Genomic DNA, 19,062 nt, shown 5'->3' on the forward strand with positions numbered 1-19,062 from the left:
ACACACACACACACACACACACACACACACACACACACACACACACATATACATCGAGACCATTTTTAAAATGTACTTATTCTATCCATTTCATGTGAGGAATGGCTGTTTTGTAAAAATGCACATTTTTAGTAGTCATTTGGCTTTGGATAGAAAACAAATTCAAAGTGAAATCTCTCCCAAAGTTATAATGAAATGGATGCCAACAGCCATAAAAGAAATCACGCCAAATATTATCATCACTCCCTAAAGGAAAACAGAGTCAAGGGTTTTCCAAGTCCTAAGGAGAGTTATGGCAAATGCTGTTTGGGCAATTGGCTTGTTGCAGCTCTTGGAACCTAGCATCCATGAGCCCCACACTGGGTGGCTTTGGGACTTTCACTATGGCTGCAGCCAGGTGCCAGGTGGGTCGTCCCACTACAGACCCAATCTCATTGTCCTCTGCATCCTAAAGAGACCAATACAATTGGTAATCCTCAAGGTATAGCAGTAGAGACATCAAGATATGTTTATCTCCTACCCCAAATTGTGATTGAGGGGAGAACTTACATAATTTCATGTAGAATACAGCCAAAAAGAACCATGAGACATCTATAAACACTGGTGCGGGAACTAACAGAAAGTAGGCTAAGCAGCAAGGGTCAGGACTGTGAGCCAGGAGCTTTGATGGAGTGTCACCAGGCTGCTGGGAGACTGACACTAACCCTGCTGACATTTAAGCTCAGAGCTGCACTGAATGGTTTGCAAACTCATCTGGGCTGAGCGCCTGTGTGCACTCACCTTTCTGGCAGGTTACAATCTTCCGCTGCAGCTGCAGCCACAGGTCACTGAGCTGGTCCACATGCCAGTACTTCAGGAACACTCTGTGGGCTCCCACCTGCAACGTGAACAGCAGGGTCAGAGCAAGAAGACGTCAGGGGGACGGTAGGAAAACGAGCAGGCAGGGAATGTTTAGAGCAGAGAACTGGGAATGACAAATAACAAAATTAACCAAGGTATTATCTCTTGTTTCACAGCACATGTTATTTCATCAAACGGTAGAGCAATTTGTTCCGGAACATTAACTGGCCACATGCGCCTCATCACCAGCGTGTGAAAATATGTACCTGTGTGCTGCTGACCTGGCGGCTGCACTGTGGAGCTGGCCTCACTCTTTGTGTAAAGATAGCACCACCCTGAAAACTCTCCCATATCAGGGCCCCTTGTCTCCCAGGAGTGGCTTTCTGTTCCCACTCTCCCCACTCACAGCAGGGAGGAAGGACCTGGAGCAGTACAAAAGAACCCAACCCCCCAGACAAGCACTAGAGGCATCTACCTGCGCTCATTCACTGCACTGGCAAAGATGGCTGCAAGGGCCAGCACCGGCAAGAACAGCCGCTCAAGGAAGCATCTTAAAGCCAGAAAGCTAAGCCACAACCGTGCGATTTTAAAACTACTTTTAACTGTGTGTTGCACTTCTTGTCTAAGAAACTACAGGGGGAGGAACACAGGAGGGCAGACCCTGACAAAGCAAGTGTTCCAAGGCATCTGGGAAGCGGGAAGGAAGAACTGCTGTGCCCTAGCAGGAAGAGTGGAGGGTGCCTGAAAGGCTGTGTCAAGACCAAAGGCTGTCCCCATAACTTTCATAATCATGAGCTTGGCACTCGAGACAACTATGTTAACATAAGAAGACTAATGTGTGTGCCCCCAAGCGTGTGTAGGGGATGTCAAAGTGACAGCAGCTCTTGGCCTATGCCATACAGCAGTGACACTAGAGGCTGGCATGTGTGTCCACACCATCAGGGAGTGGGCAGGTTTATAGGTCACACTTGTCCAGAGGAGTCTATGTGCCTTTTTAGAGTAACTCTAAACATGTCTGGTAGACGCCAGCTTCCCAGTGAATCTTTGCAACTGTGGTCCACTGTGTGACTGAATGACAGTGTCAGTGTGACCCTGGGCTTGCATCCTGCCAGCTGGGAAGGTCAGGCAGGTCAGAGGAGAGAGCCCTCTGCCCCCTTCCTCACAGCTCTTGGGCTGAGTAGCCACGCACTTATTTAGTTTTCTCTCAGTCATCTGGAATCTGAGACAGTCACATGGGAGGGTTGCTTCTGATCAGAGTCCATTTTTCACTTGTTATACTGCAGTTCTCTTTCTCTCACTGTACTGGCTGATTCTGCGTCAACTTGACACAAGCTGGAGACCTCAGAGAGGAAGGAGCCTCAGTTGAGAAAAATGCCTCCATGAGATCCAGCTGAAAAGCATTTTCTCAATTTCTGATCAGTGAGGGAAGTCCCAGCCCATTACTGGGCTGGTGTCCTGGGTTCTATTAAAAAAAAAAGCAGGCTGAGCAAGCCATGAGGAGCAAGCCAGTAAGCAGCACCCTCCATGGCCTCTGCATCAGCTTCTGCCTCCAGGTCCCTGCCCTGATTGCGTTCCTGTCCTGACTTCCTCTATTGATGAACTATGATCTGGAAATGTAAGCCGAATAAACCCTTTCCTCCCCAATAAACCCTTTCCAACCCTTGCTTTTGGTTGTGGTGTTTGTTGCAGCAATCGAAACCCTAAGACAATCACTGTGTTCCACAATTTATGGCTTCTTTGCTCATCTACCTGCTGACTTTCTTTGGTAGTGGGCAGGAAGTGCACTTGGCCCAGTCTCTGAGTAGAACAAATCTGTGAGATGCACATGGGAAAGGAGGAAGTTACTTCCTTCTGCACCACAGTCTGTGGGACTCAGGTCAGCGTGGGAAACTGAACCCCAAACAAAACACATCCAAACCCACATTGTGGCAGGAACCTCCCTCACAATGGCAGCAGTCTGAAACCCCAGAGAGACCTCGTTCATGGAAGCAGAGTGCACAGACCAGGGAAGGTGGTGCAGGAGGGAACCCTAGCCTGCAGCCTCGCCTTCGTAGGTCTTGGGAAGGAAGCAGCTGGACACAGAGAGAGACATTTCCCAAAGTCAGTCAAACACCGGAGCAGGCTTATGTGGAACACGGTGTGTGCGGAGCTTTGGAGAGAGGTGGGTGATCCTCGTCCTCAGGAGTGGGCGGTTTATCATGGGATGATGGCAGCGGGAAAACCCTGCTCTGTTCAATGACTGCTCACAAGGACTTGGAGCTCCAGAGCTGTGATCAAGGGAGGATTCCCACCTTTTCCATTCCAAGGGCATCTTGAAGAGCGGGAGGAGTTGTCGTGAAAGACCCTTGGAGGTACAGCTGTGTGACAGAGAGGAGGAAGAATAACTTCCTAGAGGTGGTGGCACACCAGGAAGGGCCTGACAGCAGAATGCTGGGTGTGTGTGTGTGTGTGTGTGTGTGTGTGTGTGTGTGTGTGTGCAACTTGGCTATGCTGGAAGAGTAGAGCCTCAAGTCTAAACTTCATAAAATAATTTTGGAACTTTGGGTTGAATTTTGTGAAGCTCATTTTAAGTCAGCCTGGACAGTAGACTGCCCTGATGTGTTTTGGGAGTAAGCAGTGGGTGAGCAGGCAATGTGCAGCCATGGAGCATTTGGGCTTGGAAATGTTCTGCATCTGCTGCTGGTGTGTTGGCTGGCTCCCGGTCACCCTTCCTAACTGATTTCTGTGCTCATTTCCACAGTCAGGTTCAAAACCAGCTTCTGAGCTTCCAGTGGGGCGTCCGTGCCCCTCATTTTGGTTCTTAGGGACCTAGGGACCAATTCTTCATTGTGTTATTGGTAAATTCTATGGCTACATCTCTTGAAGGACAGAGATACTCTTGAAGAATGAAGCACTAGGGATGCAGATGAGGACCATTCAGATATTAAGAGAAGAGAATAGACGACAAATTGTATAGTTTTGTATAATGTGGCTCATCAAGGCAACAGAGAAGACCTTCTGAGCCATGAACCACCCCTCAGAGGAACTGTGAACTTAAATCGGGCCCTGACCCCTTTCGGTGAGCCAGCTTCAATGATGGCATCCAGCAGGTGATCGAATAAATGGTAGAGGGAGTAGAGGGAGAAAGACGAGCAGACTGGAAACGGTCGACAGTGGGACATGGAGGGAGCAGCGGGACCCGATGCTCAGCTGTGAGGAGGAAAGGAAGGATGCTGGGGTAGGACTAAAAATGTAGCCATGCCTCCAGAGTTCTTGGTCAGTGCTTGGTACAGCTGTGTCCGTGTGAGTCTCTGTTGATGGCACAAAACCCTAGACTCTGAATGAGAAGGACACTCCCGGGTTTCTGAGCCATCAGGAAGAGGATGGGAGTCTGAGCTCATTGCGAAATGGCTGAGACATCACTGTAATTGTATTCAGACAGCTTTGAAAAAAAAAATCTCTAGTTCAAACACTGGGGCATAGTCTACAGGTTGCCAGGGGACAAAGGAATTTACGGTATCTGTCAGTTATAGGGCACACTCTACAGATATCCAGAGATGATGGGCCTGACAGTGCTTGGTGCCCTGTAACTCATTTGCCAATTAGGAACATTTGGAGACATTCTTTGGAAGTTTCAGCATTTGTCTGATTCTGATGGCCTTTTTTAATTTTCATTAAAAAAAAAAAAACAAAACACTGCATCAAATTGTCCATCCCCAAGAGATAGCATAAAACTCTCCAGGTACCACACAGTTTCAGGGCTGTAAGCACACAGTTAAACCAGGGTGAACGACCTGATTTCCCCAAATGCTGACCAGGTCTTTGTAGGGAGTGCTCTCCACTCCTTCTACAGTCTCTCAACTGTGTGGCAGATGTCAGCTCTCACTTCTCCTGCTTATTTATTCTGCCTTCAAAAGATGATACATCCACACCAAGCCCTTCTTCTGCACAAGAGGAATGAAATTAGCAGGTTGTTGCTATTTCAGAGATCTTCCTGAGACACTGTTCAGATTTAGTCTCTTGCTCTCCATGATGCCAAGGATTAATAAGAACAGAGGCCTCCCAGCCCCTCGAAGTGACACCTGGACCAGATGCCTTGAATCTGGAAAGCGAGGGATCTCCACGGCCAGCAGCAGTTTATGCCACTGATTGGGTAAACAATGCCGCCCAGACTGCCCTCTAAGTCCTGCAAATGGCTGTCGAGGTGTCCTATGTTGACTCTCAGAGCAAGACTCGGCAGATTCCGGTTCAAGGACTCGGTTCTCCGCCGTGGGTGGTCTGGTCACACTCTCCCCTGCAAGGCTGTTTCTCACTAACTACACACAGGGCTGGGAGTCCCTTTTGTGCACTCCTAGAGGCAGAGTGCTCTTATCTGAGACAAAAGTGCTCATGTCACTCTGACCCCCATAAGAGACATCTGTGAATCACACCATCAGGATGTTCCCCAGGAGAACATTAGGATCGTTTTGCTTTGAAGTGACAGATTCTGGAGGATTAAACAAGACTGTCATTGATGACTTCCAAAGCTCCAATTATTGCTCCAGTTCTTGGGGACCTTTTCAGAAACGTGGGCTGTGGAGGCAGACAAACACGGGACCAGTACTTGGTAGGGTGTGGGTGGCATGGGGGCCGTATTGGTACAGAGGTAACAGGAACCCTGTGACTCTCTCCTCATTCCCTGAGGGCAGTGTTAGGACCACCGTGTGTTTCTGGCAGTGCCTTTGAAATAGATCTTGCGAAGGAAGAAGTATATGGCTATTATCCCTGGATAATTCATGTGGGTCACACTTTCTTTCTGCCTTCATGAAAAATGAAGAAAATGAACATGGAACTAATCTTACGAACAGTACAGGAAGCAGTATTGCCTTTCTCGTGTCCACAAACTCCTGTGAACTTGAAGAAGACAAATCCATTGTCTGGATGCCCTGCCTCTTCAGTAGGTAAGGCAGAGAATAGTGCTAGGGTCTGCTGTCTCTGTTTGACCAAGGGAGAGGGTGTGTGAGAAGATGCATGAGTGATTCTGGCTACACACAGGTGACATGGAAAAGTTGTTTAGAAAGGATACTATGAGGACAAATGTGCCTCCAGAGGGGAATATACGCAGATCACAAGAGGGGCTGTGCAGAGACCATGCAGGTTGAGCCTGTAGACCTGGCCTCGTTGAATTCCTATGCCTTCCATGTCCTAGAAGAGGAGAAAGTGACCTATATAATGGAAGTCCTCAGAGCTGGAGGCAGACAGGTGATTAGTCTGGGCTCTCTGTGCACCAAGCGACCGTGTGACATTTCAGTGTGATTATTCATGCCATGAGCATCTTGAAGTGTGGGTCTGGTTCAACAGGTTGGGAGGTTGGGATGCGGCCTGAGGCTTCATGTCTCTGTCGGCTGGAGGCCGCCATGGTGTGGGTGGGTGTGCAGACTGTGTCCAGGTGCTGTGTTGTCAGTCTGACAACAAAGGTCTGTCAGTCGCTCACTCTTGGAGCTCACTCTTGGAGCTTTCCATCCTGTGTGTCACCTCCACGTCAGCGTTGGCTGGTCCTCATGTGTCTATACTCCGTGATCCCTTTACCCCAAAGAAGCTCCCACCACAGATGACTTACACAGCTACAGGTTGAGTCCAGGCCTAGGGGACCTGCTGCCAAAGGTACACACGGGATTTCACATTTCTAGACAGGATTCTCCTGCACTCTCCTCTTCCTGCGTTGAGTTCACCTCCTGCATTCCCACCTTAGTGAGTGAAAGGGCCACGTGACTGGATGTCCCTGAAGCACCTCGGTCCCCAGATATGCGCAAACATCATTTCTCCCACACACCCATCCACAGACACTGTTTCTCTTCCGGGCCAGCAGACGAACCAACACCAATGTACGGGGGCGGAAACACGGGGTGTGACCAAGCCTGCTCACAGCTGTCCGTTAGGTCCTGTTTAATGACAGCACATTTCACATTCCCAGGGAAATTCTTTTCAGCATGGGATGACTGTGACCAAAGTCCTCCACCTGACTCTCTCAGTTCTCTGCCTGTTCTTGGAGTCATCTTGAATACTACCTTTTTGAATACTCTTGAATGCCACCTTCGACTTAACCATCTTGGAGAAACTTTGGTGTCTCCATATAGGCTGCAAGTCAACATGCAAACTCCTGGAATTTGCCTTCAGAGCCCTCTGTAGCATGATTATTTGTCTCTGAGAGGGAGCCCTTTTTCCTCCTGTGAAAAAGAGGCTATTTACTGTCATTTCAGCTTCCTACTCACTCTCTGAAGCAGAAAACTGCTGTGAGCAATCTATATACCAGCAGAGGCGGATACCTAGACACACAGTCCTTGCTGAATGATTCACTGCTCGTCAGGGTTGTGTTTGGTAATTTCTCTCTATTTCTATGTCTATAATTATGGGTCCATGCTACTTGTATAGATTATATTTTAATGGCAAATACCTTTTGAGGATGAGTTTCTTTGCTTCAAACAAAATACTTGATTTTCATTATTACTGGTCAGAATCAACCTTTAAATCTCTACTTTTTCTTGAGCTAAAACTATACACTATTTTGGTAACTGCTTTATGTTTCATGACATTATAAAAACAACAACAACAACAAAACAAAACAAAATAGCTGCACTAAAAGTAGCCATCTTCTTTTACTGGGATGTAAAGGTTCCAGGAAGACTCCGGTACCTTCTGAAGGCCCCTGTCGATGTCAGCTTGCCCCTCTGAGCTGATGCGAACAGTATGATCTACCATCTCACTGTTCTGCTATCTGCAGAGGCCCCCAGTTGGCTTTGTTTTTGCTTCCTGCAGATCTGAGAATGTCATTGTGCTCCTGCAAAACACTGTTCTATTTTTACTATGCAAAGCAGTTTCTGTGCCTACCAGGTCAATTCTTCTCCACAGAAGCACCCTACAAAGCCCAGCATTCCTCTGTGTGCCATGAAGAGTCCATCTCTGTGGGCTAGTGCCTCGCTGTCTCCAAATGCACAACTTCCTGGTATGCTGGGAACTGTCCACTGTCCCCATGCCACCTATTTTCACTCTTATTTCCTCAAAGCACATGGGAACTTTGCTTGTAAAATCTTCCCAACTGTCATACAGAGTCTTACATCATTTTCCACCTGTATACCCTAGACACACACACACACACACACACACACACACACACACACACACACATACACATAAACACACAAACACACACACTTCCACTCTCTCTTTCTGGGACCACTGAGCAAGTAGAATATGATCCATAATTTCCAGATGCTCAGACAAGTGACTACTGTTCTCAGCTCCCTTCTCTCCATGCTCATATTTTTCTTCCTGGATGCTTTGTTTGGCCCCTTTGAAAGACAGCCATTATTTCCATAATACATAAAATTTTATATTAATTATACTCTGAAAAGCTCAACATGTTACATTTTCATGGTAGCTTTGAAAAATCTACTAAACAGAAATGTTTTTATGTACAGTCTGGCTTTGAATGTACTTTTAAACATGCTCAAGGATAAATTTATACAAAATGCAAGCTCTCTTTGTTATAAATAGACTGCTCTCAAAGCTTCACTGCAACATGGGAGGCATGCTCAGAACTACACATATCTGACAGAGTGCCGGGTAGGCTGGTATCGGAAGAAGACAGTGTGCCTTGAATTACACGGAATTGTACTTCAGGAAAATTAATTACTCTCACCTAGAACAGAACGGTCTTCAGGGTGGGCAATGATGAACTGAACTACGGTTTTCAGCCCACCAGCAGACTGGTCTCTGTGTGATCCTATATATTATTTTACTATGTAAACAATGGCCAAGAGTCTTCATAAAGATATCTCGTTCCCAGAGACATATATTGTCAAGAGCGATGGAAAACTGTGCCCCCACCAACAGCAGAGTACAACAGTGTTCTGGACGCAGTGTCCATTCAGGGGACACTTTTAGCCTTCCAAACAAAGGCCTATGTGACACAGAGAATGGTCACCTCTCCCAAGGAATGTGTCAGCCATGGTCCGAAGGAGCGATGGCACCCCAGAGGGACACTGGGAAGCCACAGGAGTGCTGGGCTGTAGGTGCACGCATATGAGCCTGTTCTCAGTGCCCGCCTGGGCTCTGCCACTCTCTGATGGTTGCTTTGCTTCTAAAACTACGAGTATCCTTGGCGCTCCTTCCTGGCATCTCATGTCATATTGTTGACCACAATTTTAGAAACTCACAGCTACTTACATTGCTTTCTTATTTCCCCAAAACCTACCAGGCAGCGTGTTCCCTGGGGCTCTGTTGAGCTATTTTCTACACTTAGTCCCTGCCATCTTTCTGCATGTTGGTCATGGTTTCTTTTAATCCAGTTTAGACTTACTAAAGACCAAGCATACTCCTTATCTACACTGATGTTCTGACACTAAGGACTCCATCTTACATCTGGAACTTTATAAGTGTGCATCCTGCTGGGTGTAGAGTGCAGCCCTTTGCTTCCTGTACCCCCTTGCCTGCCATCTCTTCCCAGCCACCACTGTCCCTGTGCTGGCCTATCACAAACAGCATGAGTTTGCTTGCTGGTGTCTCAGCCCTTTTCTTCTTCCCACATAAGCACGTTGAAGTTGAACTTGTATGTCAGGCTGCACCTCTCTCTTCCTTATAACTTGTTGTGGGAAAACCCCAAAGGTGGTGGTGGTGGTGGTGGTGGTGGTGGTGGTGGTGGTTCTTCTCCTCCTTCTTCTTCTTCTTCTTCTTCTTCTTCTTCTTCTTCTTCTTCTTCTTTTTTCTTTCTTCTTCTTTCTTCTTCTCCTTCTCCTCCTTCTCCTTCTTGTAATTCATGGTGTATAACAAATGCTCTGAACACGTGTAGAAAACCAACTAAGGGTGATTACTACAAAGGTAAAGATTGAGAATCCCTGACGGAGCGACTTCGCCTGCCCTCTCAGTTGGCTGCCAAGGCATCAGCTGTCACGCACCACTGCCAGTTCTGCGTGGTCTCCTCCACTCCAGCATCAGCTTACTTCCTCCCCTGGGCCCTCCTGCTCTGCCCTTCTCGCTGCTAGCTCCTTGTCACCCCTCAGAACTCAGTGGTCTGGAAACTGCACAGAAACTCTTCCACGATCTCCACTGCCCTGTCTAAACCAAGTTCTTTTGATCTTTGCCTGCAGTGTTCTTGCTTCTCTCCCCTTGTGGACCCTATTCTGCTTGACTCTCACCCATTCTCCCCTACTGGACTATAAACCATCATCCTTGCAGTGTGTAAATTCGAGAAAATAAACACTCCTATTACACACTTGGAATCAATAAACAGGGCAAATTAGGCGTAGGCACAGGCAGTTTCTATTTAACCTTCTAGATCTGGTGCTATCATAAGCCAATCACATGAAGGTCTGTGCCACTGAAACACAGAGAGAACATGAGAAACAGGCACACTCTGTGTCTTACAAACTGCATAGTAAAGAGTATGAGAAAATGGTTTGTAAATGTGAGTGAGGGCCCCGGCAGGGCTATCTGTAGTGGTCATTCCTAAAGGGTTCCCTAATTTTCTTTTCAGTTGTTTCAAAATCAAGAATGTGTATCATTTTATTACAAAATGCTGATGTCTACATATACCATGTGTATGTGTGTGTGTGTGTGTGTGTGTGTGTGTGTGTGTGCAGGTGTGTTGCTGTTCAGCACATGGAAAAGGAGGGGATGAGATGTGAACATATGAGCCTACCTAGAACGCTGTCTTCAGAGAGGTGCTGAAATTGCTAATGTTGAATTTTTTCTCAACAGTTAATTCCAGAGAAAAAGGAGTAATAGATAAAAAGACATTTTATAGGCTATTTTCTGGCTCATAGTTACAGGAGATTTATGAAGTGCTCCTGGAGTGATAAAATAAAGGTTATAAACCATTAATTTATTGTGCTAATAAGAGCTGAGGGCCTAACACAACCGCCTCATCTTCAAACAGGGTGGTTAAAACTTTAACAGTATCTTTGCCCCTGCTCTCGCTATCTTCTCCCTACTGTACTACCTTAGAGTAATGAAATAATAAATATTTTATCTGGGTGGTTTTATTTAACATTATAGTAAATGCTCCTCTTGCTGTTCTCTGCACAGCTCAGGTGAATCCTTAAAATCACAGGATGAAGAAGGAAATGTGGGCTATTCTGTCAAAGTCACGTCCAGAAGGCAGGGACAGAGAAATGATGGCTGTAGAAGCTGTTTGTTGTGGTTAGTAAGTAAGCACAAGCCTTGGGGGCTGTGTGGGTTAGTTCAGCCTGGGCCTCAGCAGAGGAGGTTCTTTGAGCAGGGACGGCAGGTACCCCAGGAACCCCTCACTGTCCATGTGCAGTCAAGGAGCAGAAGAGCACAGAGGACCCTGTGGGAGTTGGTGTCAGGAAGACTGCAGCCAAACTGGTTTCTGAGTATGACAGTACTCACAAACTCACACCTGTGGTCGCCTGTACAAGACCTGCACAAGGCCGAGCCACACAATTCCCCAGCACAGCACAAGAACCACCCCCACCGCTGTGGCTGAGAGTGACTGACAGCTTCCTTTCAGGGGATGGCCCCAAACACATAAGGCTATGGTGAGAACGAACTGGAATCAATGGGCAGAAAAGGGGGGTAAGAGATTGGACTGGGCTGAGGCCTGGGGGCCTAGGACCATCGCAGAGGAGTTGGGGGAGGAACTGAGGTGAATAGAAGCCAACAAATCATGTACATGTGTGAAATTTCTAGCTGTAATACTACATTAAAATTTAAAAAATAGGATCGGGCTTCTATGAGTGATTTTTTTTTGTTTCTTCCAGTCTCTTAGTCTGTCTCTCTTCCTCTATTTCACAGGCACTTGAGCACACACACATGAACAGAGAGAGACTACACACACACACACACACACACACAGAAATATAAACACACATATACACACGCACACACACACAAACAGAAAGATACCACACACATGCACAAAAACATAAGAGATACCATACACATGCACACACACAAGAACACACACATGCACAGCACACACACATGTACACATGTGCACACACAGAGAGACCATGCAGACTCACACACAGACCACACACACACACACACACACACACACACACACACACACACACATTTCCCATTGCATAGGCGCTCGGGGTGAAGGTGAAGTTCCCATTGCACTTCTTGCTTCCATCAGCAAGGTCTCTCAGAAGGCCCCAGGAGCACCCTGTGTCCGGTGCAGTTTTCAAGTGGATGACACACTACTCCCAGAGGTTGGACTCTAGAATTGCCACTGCCTCTGGGGGCAACACCGGGGCCTATTTCCAGGACCGCACTGGATGCTCCTTCCCTATTTCCACCCAAACAGGCAGAAGTCAGAACAAAACGTTCCTTCCAAGTCCGTTTGAATGCGTTCTGAGAGGGAGAAGGGCCACCCCCAGCCTGGCTCTCTGAGGCTCCCTGTGGCTCTCCGACAGATCTGCTTCTCCATCCTCCGTTCTCCCAGATGGCAGAGAAATGAAGATAGCATTCAAACAACCGCACAGAAGAAAGCATCCTATAACCAGCTGATGCATATAAAACGTGTGAAAATCAGATTACACCACTTATTTCTCCACTTAGAACTTGTTTCAGAGGTTTTCACGTTACAGAAATGAAAAAGCAAGTAAAATAAATCATCCCTTAGGGGCCCAGTGTCTGCTGGTGGGGCATCTGCCCACAGGGGCAGAACTGGAGACAGCTCCATCAAGCTTATCTCCAAGTGACACTGCACGAAAAGTGAACATATTGAGACAAAAACATACAACAATAACAATAATAACACGGCAAATCATAGCTGGTTCAATGATTCATTGAAAACTATGACTTAATTATAATCTATTTTCGTTTACCCCACATACAGATAAGTAATTTGTGGACTTTGTTCAGTAAAGAAGAATACATCTAGTGAGAAGAAACCAACAGTAGGAGGCACTTGTGAAGATGACCATTTTTTAGTAACTGCCATTCCTCTTAGCAAAGACACTAGTATTTAAATTTTACCTAGGAAATAAAGATGCATTTCTGAGTAGCTACACACACATATGTGCACACACACACACACACACACACACACACACACACACACACAAACACTTCAGAGTTATTCATCATTTTATGTGTGGGGGTGGGTGCCTGAGTCTGTGTATGTGTGTGTGTATGTATGAGTGGTGGGCCACACATAAGCTGTGCCACGGGAGCCTGAAGAGGGTGTCAGAGGCCCAAGGAGCTTGTGTTCTGCTTGATGTGGGTGCTAGGAGACAAACCGGAGCTGTGTGCAAGAGCAGCAAGTGCTTTTGGCTCTTCTGGTCATATAGTTCACATATGTATTTGCCTTTATTAGTATTCACAGCGTCTGCCTGCACGCATGTCTGTGTAGTGCCGGCTTGCCAGGTGCCCGCAGGGAAGAAAAGGCACCGAATCCCTGAAAACGGAATTACAGATGTTTGTGAGTTGCCCTGTGGGTGCTGGGGATTGACACCAAGTCCTCTGGAAAGCAGCAGGTACTCTTAACCATTGAGCCATCTTCCAGCCCCACAGTTCTCGGTGTTTCAAACATGTTGTTCTGTGTTAAACATGAACAGGAAACCACTAACAAGAGGTTCCCTCCCACTGTGTCCTGATTTTCTTCCCCTTTCTTTGAAATAAAGCTACATTATGTAAGGGCAGTGATTCTGAGTATTCAGGGGACAGTATTGCGGGGGAGTTTGCCGGAACCGGTACTCACCAGTTCATACTGTGAAGGAAAGCTACAGTTCTTGTTGTGCAGTAAGGGCATAAATGTGTGAGAGTTACAACAGGAGCTACAGACGAAAGTCAAACCCCATGGAAGAAAACTGCCACGCATAGCTTTCACAAAGATGCTCAAAATAATCTGGCCGTATCTGCACTAGTCTATGCCTAACCTATACTGTAGGTACATTTATAAACTATATAGTCATTTTTCATCATAGACTTGATGAATCAATATATTTCTTATAAGCGTAAACAGAGCAAAATCCCACTTAGCTCTCCTCTAAGACGGCTTCCTAAATAAAGTCTGTCAGTTTTCTGTTGTGACCCAATTCAAAAGTTCACAGTCCTTTTGTGTTGCTGGTGGTTTCCTATTCGAAGAAAGGTAATTCTTGGTCCAGTTGCAAACCTCAGGCAAAAGCTGGGTGCTACGTCAGGGCGGATTGGTCTGGGCACAGAGGACTCGCTCGGAACCAGCCCGCAACAGGAAGTGGCACTGGGTTTCCCCTCATCTGCCCAGTGCATTATAAACACAGAACCATCAGCAGCTGCAAGGGGCAGGCAGCTCACTGATAGGGCAGCAGGAAAGTGCCTGAGATCAAAGCTCCGTAGTTGAGCACAACCTGCCCCTTTCAAGGTCTGAACCTGGACAAATGACTCCAGATAGCTGTAATGAAAGGCAGTGATCAAGCTAAATGCTGAGGCAGGAACAAGGCTGAGGCAGCACCCAGCTGGCCTCAGTGAAGCTGCCTTCCCAGCGAGGGGAATAGCCGTTTCAGCCAGTGTGCGGACCCACGAATCCAGCCCGCTGTACATAAGCATGCTCTGCTCTGGGCCTGCTTTCCTGTTTTTCCATGGTGCTCTTATTAGGTTCAAAGTCAATAAAGTGGGGAAAGCGCCAAGTTGTCACCTCTGGTGCAGATGAAAGTAGTGGTGGTTTGCCCCAGACTCCTGTGCATTCACCCGGTGCCACGGGTTTGTCCTTCCTGCACCTCCCTGCGCCCACCGTTCTCTCTCCTTACTCTGTCCTCCCCAACTTCCTACATTTTCATCTCAACAAACAAACCTAACAGACCCCCAGATCAGATGCCTTGAAACAGGAGGAGGCTGTGGAGCTCAGGAGGGTCCCACAACAAACAAGAGACAGGACTGTGCAGCTGGAGTCTCACTCTGAAGACTGACATGTCGGGTCTGATCTAAGTTAGGGAGGGACCACAAAACCCACAAGATCTCCAAGACCCATTTAACTGATAATAAAATACTACGATTTTAGGGGCTGGAGAGAAGGGGCAGTGGTTGAGAGAGCTTGGTGCTCCAGCAGCCAATGGGCTTGCTTCCCATCACCCATCACAGGTGACCAGAACCTCCTGTAGTTGTGACCCGACGCCCTCTGCGGGCCTCTGAGGTCAATGGCACATGCACTTAGACACACATAAGTCAAAAATGAAATTAAAACTGATGTCTCATGGAAGAGAGTTGGACTCCTAGCTCACAGAGCGCGTGGGCTCACAGGATGAAAAGTGAATCCAGTCTCTTCTACCCTCTAGCGTTTCTTTTCAAGACATGGAAAAATATCCATTAATTTAGTGTTAACTAGTTAGGGCCCAGTGCTGAATACCAGCTGCTGAACAAGACGGCACTGCACTCTGGTAGCACAGGGACCTTGCCCCGGGTGCACGAAGCTTCCTACTGCTTCCCAGGCTCTCCATCACGCAGCCCCCTTCGTACCTTTACTTAATTTCTGAACTGACTCACAGCCCAGAATAGACTCAATGGCAGAACTTCCTATAACTGCACATTGCAAACAAATATTTGCTTTTGAAACAGAGGACTCTCATTTTCCATATAAGGAACAATTGAGTTTTTAACACAAGTTACTTTCTGTTTAACTTAAAAGTGAAATATGGATAAACATTATTTCCTTGATGTCAACAACACACCTTGTAGCAAGAACATCATAAAGAGAAGAACATAAATGTTCCCCTTCTGACAAAGCTGAAGAAAATCAGTCTTCCCTAACCAGAGAATGCATTAGCAGTTATACTTGGAGGAATTCTCGCTCACCATCTCTTTCTCCCTCTCTCTCTCTATCTTTCTCCCTTTCTCTTTCCCTCTTTCTCCCTCTCTCTCCATCTCTTTCTCTCTCCCTCTCTTTCCCCATCTCCCTTTCTCTCTCTCTCTTCTCTCTATCACCACTCCTTATTTGCTTCCATCCTTCTTTTCATCCTTCTTGTAAGGTGAGAAAGAAGTCAGGCTAAGTTGGCAAGATGGCTCACCAGGTAAGAGCTCTGGCTGCTCTTGCAGAGGATCTGGTGTGGGTTCCAGACCCACATGGTGTCTCACAGCTCTCCGTAGTTCTAGTCTCAGTGCCCGAACCTTGTCTGTGCTGGAACCTGGCATACATGTGGTACTTACACACACAGGCACTCACAAAGACACATACGGCAAAAATAAATAGATCTTTGCTTCAGTGAGAAAATAGACTTATGTAAGAAAATGAAAACTCTTCCCTATTAAAAGACATTTGATCTTTGTTTTAAATGGACCAACATATCTTTAATGTGATACCGCCCTCAGGTTACTATCGCAAGTATCCTTCCTGAACACATATCTGGAAAGACTGATGCCAACAGGTGCACAACAGTGCTCATCCCAGCTTTCTCCTGTGATTGACACCATCCTCTACCTTGGGAATCATGATTTGGGTGTCGGCACTGATAGTCACTTCACTACTGGGAGGAGTATTTCAGATTCTCTTGGCATCTAAACACACACACACACACCAGTGAATATTCTTTAGAGGAAAATTACACACGCTGAAACCTTTTACATCAGTCTATTCTTAAACTACTACTCTACAATTACCTATTTAAAAATCCCAGCGAGGGTTAGGCGGAAATGACCTCAACTCCCTACAATCTTGCTAAACCATATTCTCTGTGGAGCCCACACTGATGTCTCAGGCTCCAGAGTGGGGAGCTGACATCACTCCTGGTTAGTAATTCCTTCCTTTTTAAATCCAATCTCAGCACTGATGTGCAACCATGACAACCCAGCATGAGTAAGCGTCCTCCCTCAGACTGTGGCTTAAAGCCCAACTTCCATCAAGACTAAATGTGAAGAAAAGGAGGAAAGAAAACAAAGGAAGAGCTTGGGAGGTGCAGAGGATGGAATCGCGACTCCTCCCTGCGAGCCCTTCACTCTTCGTACCTGTGACACTTTCTCTGACAGGTCTATGTAGGTCGTACTGCTCTCAGACACATTCTGAGGTGTGGAGCCATCTGCTCCCTCTGTTTCTGAATCAGCATTTCCATATTCACCCTCATCAATCATCACATACTTTTGCTCAGAGCAGAACAATCAACTTTAAACCTGAGGGCTATGGTTATTTTCCAGTAGTGTAACCCTCAAAAAAGCCCCCTCTCCATCCTCTGAACCACTGTAATGCCCTCCAAGGAGTTTTCAATGTCCAGGACATCATTCTCCTCCACTTACACCCCTTCTTCCTAAAGCTGCCCAAGGGTGCTATCCTGATGTCATCTAAGGTGCCCCTCTTTCTCTAGTGGGGGCACCCCATGTTTGGTGGCCTTAAGTTTTTTCCTTCCTGTGCTAACTGGGTGATAGCTGCCCTGGGCTCCTGCACTCCACCTCATGTGTAACACACACAGGCCAGAGTGAGAAGCTCTGAGACCCAAAGCTTGCCCTCTTGATTGAGCAACAGTGTCACTGTGAGGTGGGTGAGGAACAGAGGGAAAAGAAAGTGAAATGGCAGGTCCATGGACAGCTTTTCCCAGCCACCAAGCCCGGGGCTAGCAAGGATTTTGTTTCACTCAACATTATTTCCTTACTCTGGGTTTCCTGCTCCTCCTATAGTTTGGATGTTATGTATCTCCTAAATGTTCAAGTGTTGAAGGCTTGGATCCTAGCCTATGGTTGGCGAGAGGCGGTCCTAGAGAGAGGAAGTCAGGTTGGTAGGGATGTATGTGCCTTTGACGCAGGAGGCACTGGGACCTGTGGGTCTCCCTCTCTTTTCTTCCTCTCCCCTCCTTTGCTCTCCTGTTTTTCCTGGATGTCATGAGATGAACAGCCGTGCTCCCCTCCCCACTTTCTCCCCTCTCCTCCTCCCCTCTCCTCCATCCATGCCATCATCTGAATGTCTCTATTCATGCATATGCCCTGTGCTGTGATGTTCAGTCGGCCACAAGCCCAAACACAACGGCACCAATGGGCCACGGACCAAAGCTGTGAGCCCAAGAAAACCTTTGCTCTTTATTCTCTGTCTACCTCAGGGGCTTTGTCACAGAGCTGGAAAGTGACTAATATGGCTACGTATTAGATGCTTTACAAAGTGTTAGTGAACAGGTAGGAACCAAACAAACTGAACAAGCTCAGTAACTTTTCTGTGTTGCTGGAAAAGTGGGCTGCCTCTTAGGTTGCCTCCATGGTGCTAAAACCCATAAGTCATCCTGAATGACATGCTTCCAACAAACACATGGAGGGCTGTGCCTTGCCAAACATATCAAGGGAATTTGTTTTTGCCAGGAAGGCTGGTGGCTACTGCCATGACTCACGCCTTTAAAACCCCAGCCTTCTATTTTCACAGTCTGTAGGCCACCAACCTGCCAGCCTTGTAATTTACAGCGCTGGAGAATGAGCCGACATCTCTCCTCAGCAGACTGACCCTTCTTCTCGCCCAGAAGAACAGAAGCCAGTGGCTCGAATCTGTCAGGGAACAAGCACAAGAATAAACGACTGCCAAGCAGATGATAAGATTCAACAGGGCTGACTGATCATCCATTTCTCTGGGTCTTTACCTTTATGTGGAAATCCCTCAATGTCTCATCTACTAGGTACATACCAACCAACTGTGAATATCCCTTATCTTCTACAGAGAAAATTATCCTTAAAATGAGTCAGCTATATTTTTTTTCAATTTATATGTAGCACTTTCACACAATGACACAAACCATTTATTCACAGAAAATTGGAGAGAATAAAAATTAATCTATTAGTTGCCATTTAAATATTTGGCTTGGCCTTGTAAAAAGAAAGCACCTTTTAAGAAATCCAAGCATCTTTAAATTACTGCTTTAGGATAAATTGCAGTGAAGAAATATTAAAACAGTGACAATTCTCATTTCAAGGGAGATAGAACAGCTTCCTGCCCATCAAATGTCCCCTTAAATTCTCAAGCAACATTTTCATGTTTTAGAGAGCATCACCAAGTGTGTTTGAATCCTATTCGCTCCCTGAGACTTACAGCAACGGAATGGTTCCCTACAGCTTTTCCAAACATTTCAAAATTATATTGGTCATTAGCTTTATCTAAATATTTTATACTTATGTTATCTAATTGGACACATAGGCAAAATGGTACTGAAGGAGGGCGGGATGGATAGGGGAGGAACAGAAGAAATGCCCAGAGATCTATACACTTGTATCTTATTGCACTCAGCCTTCACAATTCTCATGCTGAATAGCTCTACAAGCTCATTCAAGTTCAATGCACATATTTCCAATTAATTTATGTAC

The 19,062-nt window shown here is 46.5% G+C and overlaps 1 protein-coding gene across 2 annotated transcripts in view; it reads right to left on the reverse strand.

Moving 5' to 3' along the window:
- Window positions 1-19,062, reverse strand: part of Myo16 (myosin XVI) — a 449,864-nt gene that overhangs the window by 77,509 nt on the left and 353,293 nt on the right. For both annotated transcript variants that reach the window (XM_055608467.1, XM_055608466.1), the window contains 2 exons: window positions 18,150-18,252; window positions 781-877 (listed from right to left, as the gene is read on the reverse strand). In XM_055608467.1, the coding sequence (XP_055464442.1) occupies window positions 781-877; window positions 18,150-18,252 (200 nt within the window). The remainder of the gene's footprint in view (window positions 1-780; window positions 878-18,149; window positions 18,253-19,062) is intronic.

The sequence above is a fragment of the Psammomys obesus genome, unplaced genomic scaffold, assembly GCF_907164565.1.
Source record: "Psammomys obesus unplaced genomic scaffold, mPsaObe1.curated_primary_1811, whole genome shotgun sequence".
Taxonomy (NCBI): domain Eukaryota; kingdom Metazoa; phylum Chordata; class Mammalia; order Rodentia; family Muridae; genus Psammomys; species Psammomys obesus.